Here is a 16,511-nt window from a genome sequence, read left to right as displayed (position 1 = left end):
ATACACAAGGCATGCTTGATTCACAAATCCTGGGTGAGTGGTAGCTGCTGGGACAGCAGATCTGAACCTAAAGAATATTTCTTAACTCTACATGAATCAAGTCTCTCCCCCCAGGCTTAGGTTTCTCTTCCTGCCTACCTCTCTAGAGTCTCCCTCAAACACCTTTAATTTTGAAAAAATTCTTACAGTCTTAGCCACTCTGCCACTTGGTCTGTTTTTTAACATCTTCAAGTCTCCTTTAGACTGAAAAAAAAAAAAATCTGATGAATGGAACAGGTACCTGTTGCATTCATCAGTCCATCTCTCTACCATTTATCCATGAAGACAGGGCCCAGTTCTCTTTTTCCATTTATAGTCTCCAGAATCATTCATTCCCAGCCTTTTTCTAAAAATTTTAGCTTAATACTTTAGTATTTCTCTGAAGTTATTTTTCAAAGATCACTAATTACCTCTTCCTGACTAAACTCAGCGTCTTTTCGTCAGAAATTATTCTGCTTGGTCTTTGGGCTTTTTCCACTTGCTTGATGAGGGTAAGAACTATGGTTTACATTTCTCATATTTCTCTAACTATGTACTATGGGGGATCATTTTAAGTTTTGAAGATCTATACTTGTAGTTCATGAATGTGACCTTCCTCATCCTACTTGATGTAGGAAGATAAGGCATCTGTCCTAAAATATACTGTTCAAAAGGTGTCATATATGTATGTACATTCATGTTGCTGTAAAAAATCCAATTTATCAGGAAAGTGAGTTTTAGAAGTCATGGTTTCTAACCAAAATGCTGTGGGATTAATGTTATCTGACACAAAGGAAAACAATGAAATGGGATAAAAGGAGTTTGTGCACAGCTTGCTAAAGGAAAACCTAGACATGACCAAGGAGTAGACATTTTGTTGAAAGCAGAAGATCAAGAATCCTGATATAAAAGTTTTTTATTAAATAACAAAGTCAAGAAAAAAAGGGAAAAGCTAGGATTCTCTATTGAAAATTTGAATTTAACTTGGTGAGAATAGAACACAGTGGTTTTCTCTTGTAGTAGAATAAGTGTGTACAGGCCAAGTTTGGAACAAGTCAGAAATGCCTTGGCAAGATTGGAAAGAAAGATAACTGATTTGAAAGAGGCTGGGAACACAGGGGCCGCTCAGTCTGTAATCACTGAAGTTCAAAGCTTGAAGTTTCTGTTCCTTATATTTCTGAGGTTGTGGCTCTGGCTGAGCGAAAAGACCACCAGACCTGAATTGGGAAGATCTCAGCTGGAGTCCTGGTTCTCGAGTTGGAGGGGAGATCCCTCAACGTAACTTCCATTTCCTCATGGACACTGTGCAAAAAATAGTTCTTACCTATTTCAGGGTCCTATGAGATCATCTACATGGAAACGCTTGTTTATTAGTATCTATTTGTTACACATTACGCTTGAGAGTAAAGGTTCCATGTGAACCAAAAACTTTTTTTTAACTCATATTTTTCTAAATACTAAATAAAGTATTTTTAATAAGTATCTTATAGTTACGGTTAAGCTATAACTGCTAAAAGGCTGCTTTTCAAAAAACAAAACAGTGATACATCTTATCAACTCTAGGAACAAACAGAAACTTCAAGTGTCCATGATCAAAGATCACCCTCTAGGGGCCCAATCGTATTATGGTATCTGAATTCTGCTGCAAGTTCCAATGACTTCAGAGGCTAGGAAGGTAACCTGTGTGGGAAGCATCCAGTCCAGAGGTGGGGAACCTGTGGCCTTAAGGCTAAATGTGGCCTTCTAGATCCTTAAGTGCAGCCTTTTGACTGAATCCAAATTTTACAGATAAAAGGCAGCACTTAAGGCCGCAGGTTCCCCACCCCTGATCCACCCTCACCAAGGAGAGGAGGGAAGAGCCAGACTTTGGCCCTGGAGACGTTTTTTTGCCTCAATAAAGGCATTCAAAATTCAAGTTGCAAACAAATCAAACAAAACACTCTGCCCTTCAAACTAACCAATCTGCCAAATCAATTTTTGGTCCTGGGCCTCTGGTCATGGTAAGAAAATGAGGGGAAAGTTGAATGTGATAATGTAAAATGATAACTCCTTGGGAGATAAGCTCAGAGACCCAAAACAATGGAGGCTTTTAAAATTGTCTTGAACAAAATCTCTGCCTCTGGGGAGCAACTTTACAATTGAAAATTTGGTTTGCTTAGGGTAGAATTATTGTTGTGTACATTTTGATGCTAACGGAAGCTGTATTACTCTCAGAAAATGAGGAAGAAATAAAGTTATCAGAAAATATCATTAACCCCTGATGATACTCCTCTGTCTTTCTAAGGAGTCAGCATGAGTTATTGAAAAGGGCACAGGCTTGGGGGGCGAAGGGCTATGTTCAAACTTTGGCTTCATTCCCTATTGACTGTGTGGCTTTGGGCATGTTACTCAATCTCTCTGAGCCTCACATGGTGGTTGTGAGGATTAACTAAGGCTTGGAAAAGGCTAACTCTAGTGTCTGGAACATAACTTATGTTCCTTTTCCACCTCTCTTATAAGAAGCCACATAATTTAAACTTAAAGAAAATCAAGAAAACAATTTAACTTAGAAGAAAATAGGGTTTAGATTTTTGGCCCCAAACTGGTTTTTAAATTATATTTTTTCTGTTAAAATGAAGAGACATGGTTTAGTCACTATATGATAAAGTAATTGTTGTCAGTTGTCTGACCTTTGACTGTGTTTTCTTTCAGGATGTAATTTTCTTACTGGTAACATAGAAAAAATAGTTGTATCATGCGCAAATGAGGATAATAGTATAAATCTCACAGGATTATTGTGAGGATTAAATGAGATGTTACATGTCTATAACTCAGTACCACTTAGCAAGGGGTAGCTATTTTCACTATTGCTGATCTTTGTCTCTCATGGGACATCTGTGATAAAATGACATAGCTGCCATTGACTATTTCAGATACACCTGCTGGTCTTTACTACCTTCCTCTTAAGTTGCTCTCTCACCAAGGTTCTGCTTTAGAAGGAGCAGCACTGTGGCTCTCCCAAGAGGCCTGTTCCTTTGCACACACCATGTGTGTGACTGATTTTTTAATAAAAGCATAGCAGAACACGTACAGTTATATCCTTCAAAGCCTGTGAGAGACTGCAATTCTTCTTTTTATAATATCCCTCTACTCTGGGAACTTCCCTTAGAACTGCTTCATGTCTCTTTGACTTTCTCAACAGAGCAAAAGAGAAAAGGATTTTTGTTAAATAGAAGATTTTGGTGGGTAGCTTGTAAGTTGGCTCTGAGGCAGTTCATTAATGTTTTTGAGCAATGGAAGCATTCTTTTTCAAAGTGGCAACATTAAATGAATACCATCATTTGAGTGTATTAATTATAAATGATTTTTTAAAGTCACTTCTTGAAAAAATATCTGTATCCAGAGGCCCAAAAGACCTAAATCCTGGCCAGATGCAGTGGCTGACACATGCAAACCTAGCACTCTGGGAGGCTGAGGTGGGAGGATCTCTTGAGGTCAGGAGGGCCAGACCAGCCTGAACAAGACCCCATCTCTACCAAAAAAAGAAAGAAAAACAGAAAGCACCTACATCCTCCTTTTAGCCTGATAAGCTATGTCTAGCACCCACTGACATCTTGCCTAATAATCCCAAAGTTCTGATCCATATTTGGGATATCAGGGTTTTGTTTTTTTAAAAAATCAGTTTAAACGATCCTTTCCAGGGGATGCCTCAGAGGGCCTCATCCTCACATACACTAGGACCTTGTGTGCTGACTTGACAAATGTTTTCTGTCAGGCCGCCCATTCTAATTTGGGGTATGGAAATGCACGGCTAAATAAAGCAGGGCAGCTGTGAAAGGAGGTAAAGCCTCAGCCACGAAGGCCTGCATTCAAGTCCTAGCTCCACTACTCGCAAGGTGCTTAATCATTCTGAACCTCATTTCCTCATCCGTGAAATGGGGACACTGCTTGACCTGCTCACGGGACTGTGATGAGAGCTACAGTGACACTGAGGACAAGAAGGCCCTTCGTAAGCTTTGAGCCCCTCCCCTGCACTCTACTCTGACTGGCACCCTGTACTCATTAGGTCCCATTAGCTCTAAGGAGGGGTGGCTCACCCAGCCGACCGGGGTAATTTGTGCAAAGCAGGGAGGACGTGCCCTCAGCAGGGGCACACGAGGCAGCCTGTGTCAGCTGTGGCCAAGCCTGGCCGGAGAGTCCTCTTTGCCCTTGCCCGACCCTCAGTGGGATGCCCCAGGCTCACCGAGCGCCTCTCCACACTCCCTTTTTTCCTGCCATTCTTGCCTGGAATGACATCCAGCGAGCTGTAGCTGGGCGGCTTCTCCTCAGGCCAGTCTGGGGAGTGGGAGCGCTGGCGGCGGGCCCTCCGGCTCTGGGGCTGCCTCTCCCTCTCCTCCTCAGAGCTCCAAGAGCTGAGGCCCGAGGGCAGGGGCGGGGAGTGGCTGCGGTGCCTGCGTCTCCCTCGCCTCTGGGCGCTCTCCCGGGGGCGGGGCCTGCGGGGCCTCTGCTGATAGTGGCTCCTCAGGGGGGGTCGGCTGGGATGCCAGCGCGCCACGCTGGAGGAGGGGCCATCGCTGAGGCTGTCCCTGTCTGACCAGGGCATGGGTGACCCATGGAGCCTGGAGCTGCGGTGCCTTCCACTCCACAGGTGGTCCAGCTCCCTTCTCTCCAATGCCCAGGGCTTTGGCCCCCCGTCCTGGAACTGCTGCTGGAAATCAGAGTAATGATGCTGCCTTCTCCCCTCCCTCAGATCCCAGGGTCTGGAGGGAACTGGAGCGAGCCACTGCTGGTGCATGGAGTCGCTGGTCCTCCTTGAGGATGGCAGGTCTCTGATCAGCGGGGGCAGGTGGATTATTCTGCGTTCCACAACCTCAGAGCCCAGGGAAGACAGCATGCTGCAGGGATGGCCCAATCTGGTTTTGAGGTCAGGGGGCAGAGGCTGAGCGGGGTTGAGGTTCCGCAGCTCTTTTTCCAAATACTCCAGGACACCGTTGGTGATGGGAGGGTGAGCCGTGGTCTGGGTCACTGGCATCTGTGGAAGACTGGACCGCGAGGACAAATCTGAATGGAAACAAGGACAGAATATGCAGATCTGCTGGCCCAAACCATACTCCTCAGAATCAGGACATCAGAATGTTACCTTATTTAGCTTGTTTTTACTCCCTCCCACCCACAGTCATGAAGACACACACCCTATTGGTCATGGGGCCCCAATGCAGTCCATGTTCCTACCCTTGCCCTCTGCCCTCCCCAACCCCAAATCTCGGGCAAGGTTTACCTCGCTGCAGCAGCGGGTTCATTGCATAAGATGAAACCTGGGAGCTCCTGTCCGCCCCCCAGTACAGGGGTTTTTCCATCATTTGAGAACCTAGGGCCTGAGCCTGCTTCATGTAGCGGTGGCGGGCCAGGGCTGCAGGGGAAGAAGGAGAAATGCAGACCCTCAGCCAGGGCAAGCCCCAAACCTCCCACTTCACCTCTCTCCACCTTGTGGTCTTGCAAGAGGCCAGCTTCTCTCCTCTAAGTCCATTCTTACCTATCTTGCATGGGAATAAGGGTGAAGGAAGTAGTACATCAACTGTACCCCTGGCAAGCAGCTGGGAATAAATTCTCTATATGCAAGACTGTAACTTCTGTACCCCATTTCACCATCCTGCCCACTCCTAACATCACCTAAAATGCACAGGTAGATGGATTGATACTGGCAGACAAGGAAATCTCAGGCCATGAGCCAACAAAACCAGAAGCCAAGGCCACAAATAGGAGGAGCAGATGCAAAATTCTTAGAGAAAGTTGTGAGTCAGGGGTGGGGGTGTCTGCTAGATGAGCTCAAGGCTGTCTGCTCGGAGTGAAAGAAACAAGGAAGGGGCCGGGCGCGGTGGCTCACGCCTGTAATCCTAGCTCTGGGAGGCCGAGGCGGGCGGATCGCTCGAGGTCAGGAGCTCGAGACCAGCCTGAGCAAGAGTGAGACCCCGTCTCTACTAAAAATAGAAACAAATTATCTGGCCAACTAAAAATATATATAGAAAAAAATTAGCCGGGCATGGTGGCTCATGCCTGTAGTCCCAGCTACTTGGGAGGCTGAGGCAGTAGGATTGCTTAAGCCCAGAAGTTTGAGGTTGCTGTGAGCTAGGCTGACGCCACGGCACTCTAGCCTGGGCAACAGAGCGAGACTCTGTCTCAAAAAAAAAAAAAAAAAAAGAAACAAGGAAGGATATGATGCTGAAGTCAATGGGCAGAATTACGTGGTCATTACACTGAAGAGTGTTTCTAGCTGGTAAACCAACCCTGGGTGGGAGAAAATCTCTGGGACAAAGGCAAGGAAGTGCAAAATGCTCAAGTGGACTCAAGTGGATCGTTTCTACTTTTCTCATCAAGTGTTGGGATTTTCCCGAAGTGTGGGGAGTGTCAAAAGAGTGGGGTACAGGCAGGAAGAGGAAAGGGAAATACCATTTCCTTTATGGGCAAAGAAAACAGAATATAAAAAGCAGCACAAGGGGTCCACAGCAATATGGCTCCAGTCAGCTAGGCGTGGCTGGTCTGAGGCACAAAACCCACAGTGAGTGCAAATTAAAAATGAAAGCGTTTAGTTGTTTTTGTTCATGAAATTCTATTTTGAGGCAATTATGGTTGAATACGTCTCCCAAGGTCTCTGACTATCCATGCATGTAAGGCATGTACTTTCATGTTTAAGTGCAGGAAATGCCTGCCACATGCTGTGAACACTGGCAGACCCCTAACCTGGCTGTTTCCCCACTTCCTCCTCTGTTCTCCAGACCCCGTGGCCACCCCTAAAACAGTAGGGCGCTGCCTGAGGCTTCCCCCTGGCATAGCAGAAGGGGGCAGAAAACAAGCACTCTGGACCCAGCTACAGAGGGTGAGAGATTTGCTGAGGCCAATGGCAAAGGGGTCATCTGGTGGGCTACCCAGCGGCTCCAGTTTGAAACAAACTTCCAGCACAACAGGAAGTACTCACAGCGGAACCCCCAGAAGCCCTAATGGCGAGTCACAGCACAACCTGGAAGAAATCAGATGGAAACTTGCGGCAGCTCACCCAGCTGCCACACCATCACGCCAACCGATAGCCTCCCAGCCTGCCTGAAGACAAGTCCACCGGCTCACCACTTTCCCTTTCCTCTTGCTAACACATGCCTCTCCCTAGCTCCCTCTACCGGCCACCAACACACGTACTGGAATGTCCTGCCTAGTACCTGCCAGTTATTTTACATAAGCTAACTAGTCCTCTGAGAAATTTCTTAATGTGGGAATCAGATGAGGAAGTTCATCTCAGAGAGGTCACCTTCCCAGCCCAAGGTCCCACAGCCAGTGACTGGCAGAGCCAGGGTGTGAACCCATGTCTGTCTGACATTCAAGCCTATGCTCCTTGTGCTACACCACCGAGTCCCCATACTCCTTTATTTCTATGATGAAGTAAAAAACCTTCCCCAGGGGTACCTCCTCAGTTTACTTCTCTCTAACTCAGCTCCACACTTTTCAAAATCCACTCTAGGCTAGTCTCTCCCTCCAAGACCTGGGTATGCCTGATTCCACTGGGAACAACCCTACCAGTCGCCACCCCTTTAACTGAATCCTGGTTTTTTCCAGATGGTACCATTCCCCTGTTTGGCCACTTCCTTCTTTTCTACTCTCCAATTCAATAGGGGAGAAAGGAAGAGTTGTGCTTCCTCCTTGCTTCTCAGATGATTTTTTTTCCATTAATGGGACTCCCAGAACAGATAACTCCCTAATGACCCCTCCAGATCCTGCATTAGCTTTCCTGCCATTTCCCTGAATTTTTTCACACAGTCCAGAGATTAACCTGCCTGCTTCCTTGTTAACTGCCACAACTTTTTTCCAGGGCCCTTCCCTTCCTTATTGCACTAGAACTCATGAAACAACACGGAAGACACAACCTCTGAGCTCCTCTCTTGCCCTCCACCCCCATCCCCGGAAACAGCCTCTCAGGGATGCCTAGACCATCGGGGTATCTGTTGCTCACTTAATGGGGAATCAGACCAGCAATAAAAATAAGAAACAGACAAACTAATGAAGCTTCAAAAGACTCCCAATAAGTTCTCTCTTAACTTCAGGGGAGTAAAGTCCACCTTAGTCAACTTTAACGAGCTTGCTAAAAATACAGATTTCTGGGTCTCACTCCCAGAGACTTTCCTTCAGTTGCCTTTCAATGCAAGGCAAGAAAATTTGTATTTTCAACAAGCTCCCTGTTCTAATGCAGAAGGTCACCTTGGAGTTGAAAATGAGGATTCTCAACAAATGGTCCTTAGGGAGAGGTCTCCTTAAATATGGACTCTGAAGGTCAGACAAACTTCAATTTGAATTCCAGGATGTATTAGCTATGTGATTTTTTTTTTTTTTTTTTTTTTGAGACAGAGTCTCACTTTGTTGCCCGGGCTAGAGTGAGTGCTGTGGTGTCAGCCTAGCTCACAGCAACCTCAAACTCCTGGGCTTAAGCGATCCTACTGCCTCAGCCTCCCAAGTAACTGGGATTACAGGCATGTGCCACCATGCCCGGCTAATTTTTTTTTCTATATATATTTTTAGTTGTCCAGATAATTCTTATTTCTATTTTTAGTAGAGACGGGGTCTCGCTCAGGCTGGTCTCGAACTCCTGACCTAGAGCGATCCACCCGCCTCGGCCTCCCAGAGGGCTAGGATTACAGGCGTGAGCCACCACGCCTGGCCTAGCTATGTGATTTTGAATGAGTTTCCAGAGTCTCTGAGACTAGTCTCCTTATCTGAGAGCTGGGGATAATAATAGCTTTTTTTACAAGGTTGTTGAGGTTAAATGAGATAATGCACATGAAATGCCTAATGTATGTCAGATAGTCAATAAACAGTTGCTCTCATTGCTGTGAATTGCTTTTTTTGCCCATGATCTCAAAGAAGGAGACAAAACAAATATTGGGAGACTAAACCACCAAAGGTATATTAATCTTCATCTCTGAAGAAAACCCAGAGCATATTCTTTAAGATGTCCCCTTCATGACAGAAATGACACTCAACACCTCACCCTCCTGCAGAGACATGTACCTCTCCTGCCCTGAAGCCGGCATCATCTGTGTGCATCACCACACAGAACTGGTGCACCTGAGGGTCTCCAATTCCACTTGCCTGTGACAGGTTGCCGTTCCTTACCATCCCCTCTCCACTCTCACAGAACCCATTCTTGCCCTCCTTTTAACCACAGTCACATAGTTCTTTTGCTTTTTCTGAAACTACCAGTTCCCCTGACTTGATTGCCCAGTCATTTCAGTGACATCCTCAAGGAGCTTCTTAGAATTCCATGCCCCTTTGAACTCTTGTAATTTCAGCTTTAGGAAACTACCTACAGAAGCTTCTGGGCCCCAGGCAAGCAGCTGACCTTCAATAGGGCTCATCCCAAGAGGGCTTTCCTTGATTGATCTACTAAACATGTGTTCCCTCCTCTACGGCAGCAGGTTAAACATTCCCTATTTCTCAGGTCTTCCCCTCCCCATGAACTTACATGACTTCATCTTTGTTGAGGAAGAGGAATTAGCCTTGGACGTAGAATTAAGAAACCTAGGTTTAGTCCAGGGCACACTGCTAACAGGCTATGTGTAATTGTGTAAAAGTCTCTCCAAGCCTCACTTCCCTCAGCCGGTGGGGAGGCGGGGGCAGTTAAGGAAGGGTCAGGATAGATTAGGGATCCTCAGTGTGGCCTGTGCCCACTGCAGGGTATGCCTAGAGGTTCTCTGGGAAGGAGGGCCAGTAACCACCCTAGGGATGAAAGCCGTTTCTCCAGTTCTCATGGAAAAACTAATATTCAATTTCAAAAAACTTTCATCTTTAAGTCCTACTGACGGTTGTTTACCAATAGTAAGTGAATTCTCAAGGCTTACTAAAATGTGGTGTCGTTTTCATTTTTCTCCTCTCTAATCCTCTTTTAACTCTAGTTGGAAAGTGGGAGCAGGTTAAGGAGGTGGGCTGTGGTCAAAGAAGTTCAAGAATCACTGACATCTTTCTTGAAGCTCCCTTTTGTGTCTAGAATTTTGATTTTCTGAAATCGAGTCAGGCAGCTGTGAGCTGCCTCAGCCTCCTCCCTTATGTGTTAATCATCCTCCACATTTTAATGACTTCCTCTCTGTCTTCGGAGGTCAGGCTGCCTCCCTTTCCTTTCCCTTCCCTTGCTAAGGCTAATTCTTTCTGCTGTAGGCCTGAGGCCACTCCCACTGGCTTCATCACTCATCAGTGATCACCTCACTTCTTAATGCTTCACTTTACTCCCTTGTCATTGATCTTGGTTCTTTGCGTACAAATAGGCTTAGGATTACCTTATTCTACAAAACCAACAATCACCCCCCTTCCCCCAAGCAAAGGACTCTCCTTAACCACGTGTGCCCCTCCATGCAATTCTTCTTGTCAACAAACTTCTTAGGACAGTCTGCCCTATCGATGTAGCTTTGACAGTGATCTCATTTGCTCAAGGTCAGGGATCTTTATGGCCTCCATTTCTTTATTTCACCAGTTCTTTTAAATAAACTTTAACCACTTAGGAGAAAGCACTCTCCCCTAGAAGTTCTGTTTATTAGCTTACCCACAAGGAATTCATTTATCACTTGTGCTAGTCTTGTCCCCAGTCTTGCCTGTTTTAGTGTCCCACAGACCTCTGGATTCTAAGACACCATCCTGGGAGGGTTTTTCTTATCTCATTCTGCCTATTACTACTCCAGGGATAGTGGCTTCTCCATGGCCTCTCTCCCTGAGGTCCCTGAAGGGTAGGGAGCCCCATGACCCAACATTGCATCTTCTGCTATTTTCCCTCTTTAAGGAGTTCACAATATCTTAGCCAATCTCATAGTGATCTGCCTACAGAGGCTGTGGCAGTCTCTGCTGTGGGAAATGCAGACATTCACAAGTCAGATGAACATGGATTCCACACTGCACCACCACTGCTACTTACTAGCTGGGGACTTCTCTGGACTTCAGTCTCCTGTCTGTTAAATACAGATGACATCCGCCTTCTAGGGTTGTTGTGAGATTCAATGAGGAAATATATGCAAAGGGCCTACACGTAGTAAACATCCAATAAAAGTTAGTTCTGTTTTCCTGTAAGACAGCAACTCGGAGCACACGCCTGAAACCAGACTCAGACCGTTGACCTTCTTAAATTAACATTGTAGATTGAGTTTTGTTTCTATCTTAATGGGCAATTCCTTATTTTTCCTTTAAAATTTTTTTTTCAAATTGACTAAAATGATGAGTGATTATCTTTGGGTAATTAGATTAGTCTTTACATTTTCCTGAATTTCTCAACTTTCCTACAATGTAGTACTTTACTTTTATCATCAGGAAAAGGAAATGTTATTTAAAACAAACAAAAAAAAAAAAACTTCCACTTAAAGTACTTGATGCTATTCCATCTATTTACTAAGAAAAGATCTTTATAGGATAATTTTTTATTCTTTTGCCTTTACTGTATATTCTGTAGCCAAATTTTTTAGGGCACAATTCTGTTATAATTCTGTTTTGAAGGATCAAATTTTAGTCCAAAAAAGATTATATTAAGGGCAAGATCTTCCGCTCCCTCTTCCCTTCCCCTAACTCATAGGTGGTGTAATGATGTTGGTGCCCAGACCAACAGCATTACATCCCCTGGGAACTTTTGAGAAATACACATTTTGAGGCCCTATCTCAGACCAACTGAGTCAGAAACCTTGGAAGTGAATGCCAGCAATTAAGTTTGAACAAGCCCTCCATGTAATCCTAATGCAAGCTTCAGTTTGAGAACCACTGCTCTAATACCTTTCTCATCTGTTCTGTTCTGTTCATCTCTAAAGAGTGGTACACCATTGTGCTAGAATAAGAAATATATATTTGGTCTTGTGATCTAAGAGACCAAAATAGATGCTCCTTTATCAACTCAGACAGACTCTAAGGTTAAGGAAACAAAAGTTACCCACAAATCAAGGGTTCAGGGCCCAGCTGGCATGGCAAATTTCTAAATGCTACAAGAAAAACCACACTCTTGCTAAACCCACTAACAATCGCAGCTATCAGGCAAGTTATCAGAGCCCTTCTAACTCTGATTTGCAAACCAGACCACTACAACTGGTTGGACAGAGGACCAGCCTTACATTCTTTTCTGATAAGCATCTACATACCTTAAGCCAGTTCCAGTCAGCTTATAGAGACTATACACAAACTATCCTTGTGTCCTACAGTTTACTTTTTGCATAAGGAGCCAAATTCCACTTCATTTTAATGCTAAAACCCCACCCCCAAGGTGAACATGGGATGTATTAATATGTTACATACATGTTTACCTATTGCGCATGTGCTCAGCTCTCCTCACAACTATATCAATATATAACTTTCCCCCTACACCTACTGAGTATGTATGACTCCATTGTGCAATACAGACCCTGTGAGGTATGAAACCCAACTTGATCTCTCCCTTTTCAAAGAGAGAGCACCTTTGGTCCACGCTGGAGACTGTCTTTTCCTAGTTTGCAAATTGATATCACCAATAAAACTCTCCTTTCTACTATTTAGCCGTCCTTATACTCTTTTGGATGAGTCTCTGCCCCTGGTTCCTGGTATACAGCTCCTATAACCCTTGGAATCTCCAGAATGATGAGTTCCTTTTGTATGCTAATGGGATAACTAGTGGCTGGTCACCAGAAAGATAAAGTAATGATTAGAGGGTTAGGACTTTCATTTCCATTCTCCTGACAACCAGTGAGGGAAGAAGGGCTGAAGGTTGAGTTGATCATCAATGGCCGATGATTTAGTCTATGATTCCTATGTAATGAAGTCTCCATAAAAACCCAAAAGGACTGGGTTCAAGGAGCTTCCTTGTTATTGAACACACGGAAGTGCTAGGAGGATGGCACACCTAGAGAGGGCGTGGAAGCTCCTCGCCCCTTTCCACATACCGTCCCCTATGTATCTCCTTCTTCTGTCTGTTCATTTGCATTCTTTAAAACATCCTTTGTAATAAATGGGTAAACATAAGTAAGTAAAGCATTTCCCTGAATTCTGTGAGTCACTCTAGCAAATTAATTGAACCCAAGGAGAGGGTCATGGGAACTCTCAATTTATAGCCAGTTGGTCAGCAGTATAGGTGACAGCCTACTACTTGCAATTGTGATTTACAACTAAAGTTAGGGGAGAGTCTTGTGGCACTGAGCCCTCATCCTGTGGGATGTGATGATACCTCCAGATAGACAGTGTCAGAACTGAGTTAAATTATAGGACACTCAGTTGGTGTCCACTGGAGAATTCTTGGTGTGTGGGGAAAACCCCCACATAGCTGGTATCAGAAATGTTGAGTAGTGTGTGAGAATAGGAAAAAGGTTTGTTTTTTCCTTTACAAGTGGTATTCTTTCTGTTTCTTTTAAACAACTTCCTCCAGCCACCTATGTCCAAACAAGGGCAGTGCTAGGAGCAAAGACTGAAGCACAGGCTATCAGGGACACTGAGGAAATGCCATCAGTAAGCTGAGCTATCTGATAGAGGCTTTAGGCAGCCTAGAAAGTGCACACCTTCCATATGGCTCTATACAGCCTCCCCAAGCATCATTCTCAGGGCTGAGGCAAATGTCCTCTGAGCCTGCAATGAGAGAAGGGCATGGAGGAGAACCTGGAAGAACTTTTGGCCTGGGCAGGTGAAGCTGATGAGCTTGGGGTCTTGGGCACCAGTCCACCCTATCCCACCACTTGCCTATCCCCTCTCACCTTCCTCAGGGCAGCAGCAGCGGGTGGGACAGCAGGGGCAGCGGACGTAGCAGCAGCAATACTGAGGACAGCACTGACACCAGCACACACCAACCAGCAGCAGGAGGAGGAGGGCTCCCAGAATGATGAAGATCACCGTCAGCCAGTCTGCAGAGGGGAAGCCGAGCAGGGGTCAGACCAAACACTCAGGGGGGATGCTTCCAGTCCTTATACTCTAGGCATCTAATAAATACAGTGCTTGACCTACAGGTTAAGGTTGAGCAATATACTGGAAAAAAAAAGTTTAGCTTTGATAAGGGAACTTCAGAGGCTGACAATGTAATAACAATAACCTAGGTTTGCTTATGTCCGTTTTGTTTTTTTCCTGTAAGTAAGTGTTACGATGGTGAGGTGGCTGAACAGAAAGCTCCAGCAGCACTTACGCAGGACGATGAGCTTCACCTCCTTATCTGGGTCTCCTGAGGTGTCCCCTGGAGCCTCAATGGTGCAATAATACACTCCATGATCCCACCACATCACTTCATTAATCACCAGATCTGCTCCTACATAGGAGGGAGGGAGAAAGCGCTAGTCGTTAGAGGAGAGGGCACTGATTTTGACATGATTAACCATGTCAGCTTCAAGACCCCAGCATTATTATTCCACAACCTACAAGGGAGGGCCCCTGGCAGTTCAGAGAAATGTCTCAATTCCTCTTTCTCCAAACAATATAATGATGGTAGAACTGACTAATCACTGAGCCCCACCAAGGACTTGGCAAGGATTTTGGATACACCGCCTCATTTAATTTCCACCACAGCCCTATAAGCGGGTGTGGTATAGATTACCAATTGTCTCCCATTGTTCATTCTCTCCTTCTCCCATGGTCATAGAATATTGACCATGTACATGACTACTGTGATTTGCATGTTTGTACCCTGCAAAACTCATGCTGAAATTTAATTGCCATCATAACAATATTAAGAGGTGGGGCCTTTAAAAGGTGATTGGGCCATGAGGGCTTCACCCTAATGGGTGGGATTTGGGCTGTTACAAAGGAGTGAGTTTGACTCCGCCTTGATTTCTCGCCTTCTGCCACATGATGATGCAGCAAGAAGACCCTCACCAAATGTTGGCACCTTGATATTGGACTTCTCAGCCTCCAGAACTGTGAGCCAATAAATTTTTGTTCTTTATAAACTACCCAGTCTCAGGTATTCTGTTAGAACAGAAAAAAAATGGACTAGGACAGGGCCATCCAGAATAAAATCAATGTTTCCCATCCTCTCTTACAGGTGGACATGGACAAGTGACTCAGTTCTGGCCAATAGAACGTAAGCAGCAGTTGGGAGTGGAGGTTGTGGAAGGTATATACCTTCGTGTTTTTAGGGGAAAAAAAAAAAAAACAAAACAGAGAACATAATGGTTCCCACAAACTTTCTTAAAAACAGCTTGTGAACATCTTTGCCCTTTTCTTCTCTCTCTCTTCTACTGTGTTACCAGGCAAGCAAATGTAACAGCTGCCACTGTGAACCATGAGGAAGAAGATGACATTTTTGGTGAGAACCCAATGGAACACTGCTACCACACTAACTCTAATTTTATATGTGAGAGAGAAATAAACTTCTTTAAGTCATTAATATTTTGGGCTTTTGCTTACTCGCAATCAAACCTAATCCTAACTGATACAGTGGGCATTATTATTTAACTTCATTTCAGATGAGGAATATCAGGACTTAAAAAGGCTAAAGGAACTGGCCTATTAATATAGACACAGTGCTCAGCAGAGGGAGGTTCAGGCTCATATCTCTCTGCCTCAAAGCTCTTATCTACTAAGCTCTGCTGTCCTCTCCCATCTGGATGGAAAACTCTGCAGCCTTCAGCCTTTACTAGCCTAAAATGATCAAATACCTCTAGATCCAAAAGGGACAGGTATGAGATGAACCTGAATAAGTGAGGATGAAATGCCAATATGTTAAGAGTAAATGTAACTCAAGAAAAGATCGGGTTCTTGTGAGCGCTGAGTGCTATGTTATCCCATTAAGACAGATGAACGGTTAACATGTTTGTTCAAGTTTAGCAAAGTCAACCAATATTCACCAAAGACCTTTTGTGGGTCCAGCACAACATCAGGCAGTGTGTGGGAGATCTGAAAGGAACAAGACCCTTCTCTGTCCTGAAATGGTTTAAAACCCAGTCAGAGGCACCGGGGCAGCCTCCACGTCTGGGCGCATTGGCTGTCCCTGCTCTCTCACCCGTGGTAACAGCCAGGCGACCTTAGCTTTATAGACTTGCTCCTGTTTAGTTGGTGGTCATATCTGCAGTTCTTTATTATGTGTTCGTCAAGAAATATTTATTGAGGAAATGAAACGAAAACTCGAGGTCATGCAACACTGGACCTAACTTTGACTTCTGTTTCCTTCTCTTTCTATTTCGTAAGTCAATCCCCACAATTTTTTCCTATGCGCTATTTTCCAAACCCACTACCTTTCCAAGAAACAGGCTTACTCCAGACTTGGAAGAATGGTGAAAATGCTTTAAAGGAAATTCCCCCTTACTGCTTGATATGTATTATAAACCTGCCCCAATTTTTATTGGAGACATAAAGTGTATTTTAGGGATGTCAGAGTAATGAGAGTATTCAGATATGTGAATATTTTAAAGGATCCAAGAACTGATTTGACAGGGTTGTCTCAAATGTTCACAGGCACAAAAGTGTCAGAAAACAAGGGCTCCAGGAAGTCACAGCGAGTCTGGAAGTGGAAATAAAAACCACAAGGAAATAGTACTGCTTTCCGTGGGAGTAAGAAAGAGGTAAGG

At 44.7% G+C, this 16,511-nt stretch overlaps 1 protein-coding gene across 3 annotated transcripts in view; it reads right to left on the bottom strand.

Annotated features, from left to right (window-relative positions):
* Positions 1-16,511, bottom strand: part of ILDR1 (immunoglobulin like domain containing receptor 1) — a 32,692-nt gene that overhangs the window by 846 nt on the left and 15,335 nt on the right. Inside the window, exons 4-7 of one of the 3 annotated variants that reach the window (XM_045540160.1) lie at positions 14,135-14,254; positions 13,713-13,859; positions 5,276-5,407; positions 4,241-5,058 (exon numbers count right to left, since the gene is read on the bottom strand). In XM_045540160.1, the coding sequence (XP_045396116.1) occupies positions 4,241-5,058; positions 5,276-5,407; positions 13,713-13,859; positions 14,135-14,254 (1,217 nt within the window). The remainder of the gene's footprint in view (positions 1-4,240; positions 5,059-5,275; positions 5,408-13,712; positions 13,860-14,134; positions 14,255-16,511) is intronic. The other 2 variants (XM_045540161.1, XM_045540162.1) reach the window with 2 other exon arrangements.

This window comes from Lemur catta, chromosome 1, assembly GCF_020740605.2.
Source record: "Lemur catta isolate mLemCat1 chromosome 1, mLemCat1.pri, whole genome shotgun sequence".
NCBI lineage: Eukaryota > Metazoa > Chordata > Mammalia > Primates > Lemuridae > Lemur > Lemur catta.
The sequence above is the reverse complement of the archived record's forward strand: the minus strand, read 5'-3'. Positions and strand labels throughout refer to the sequence as shown.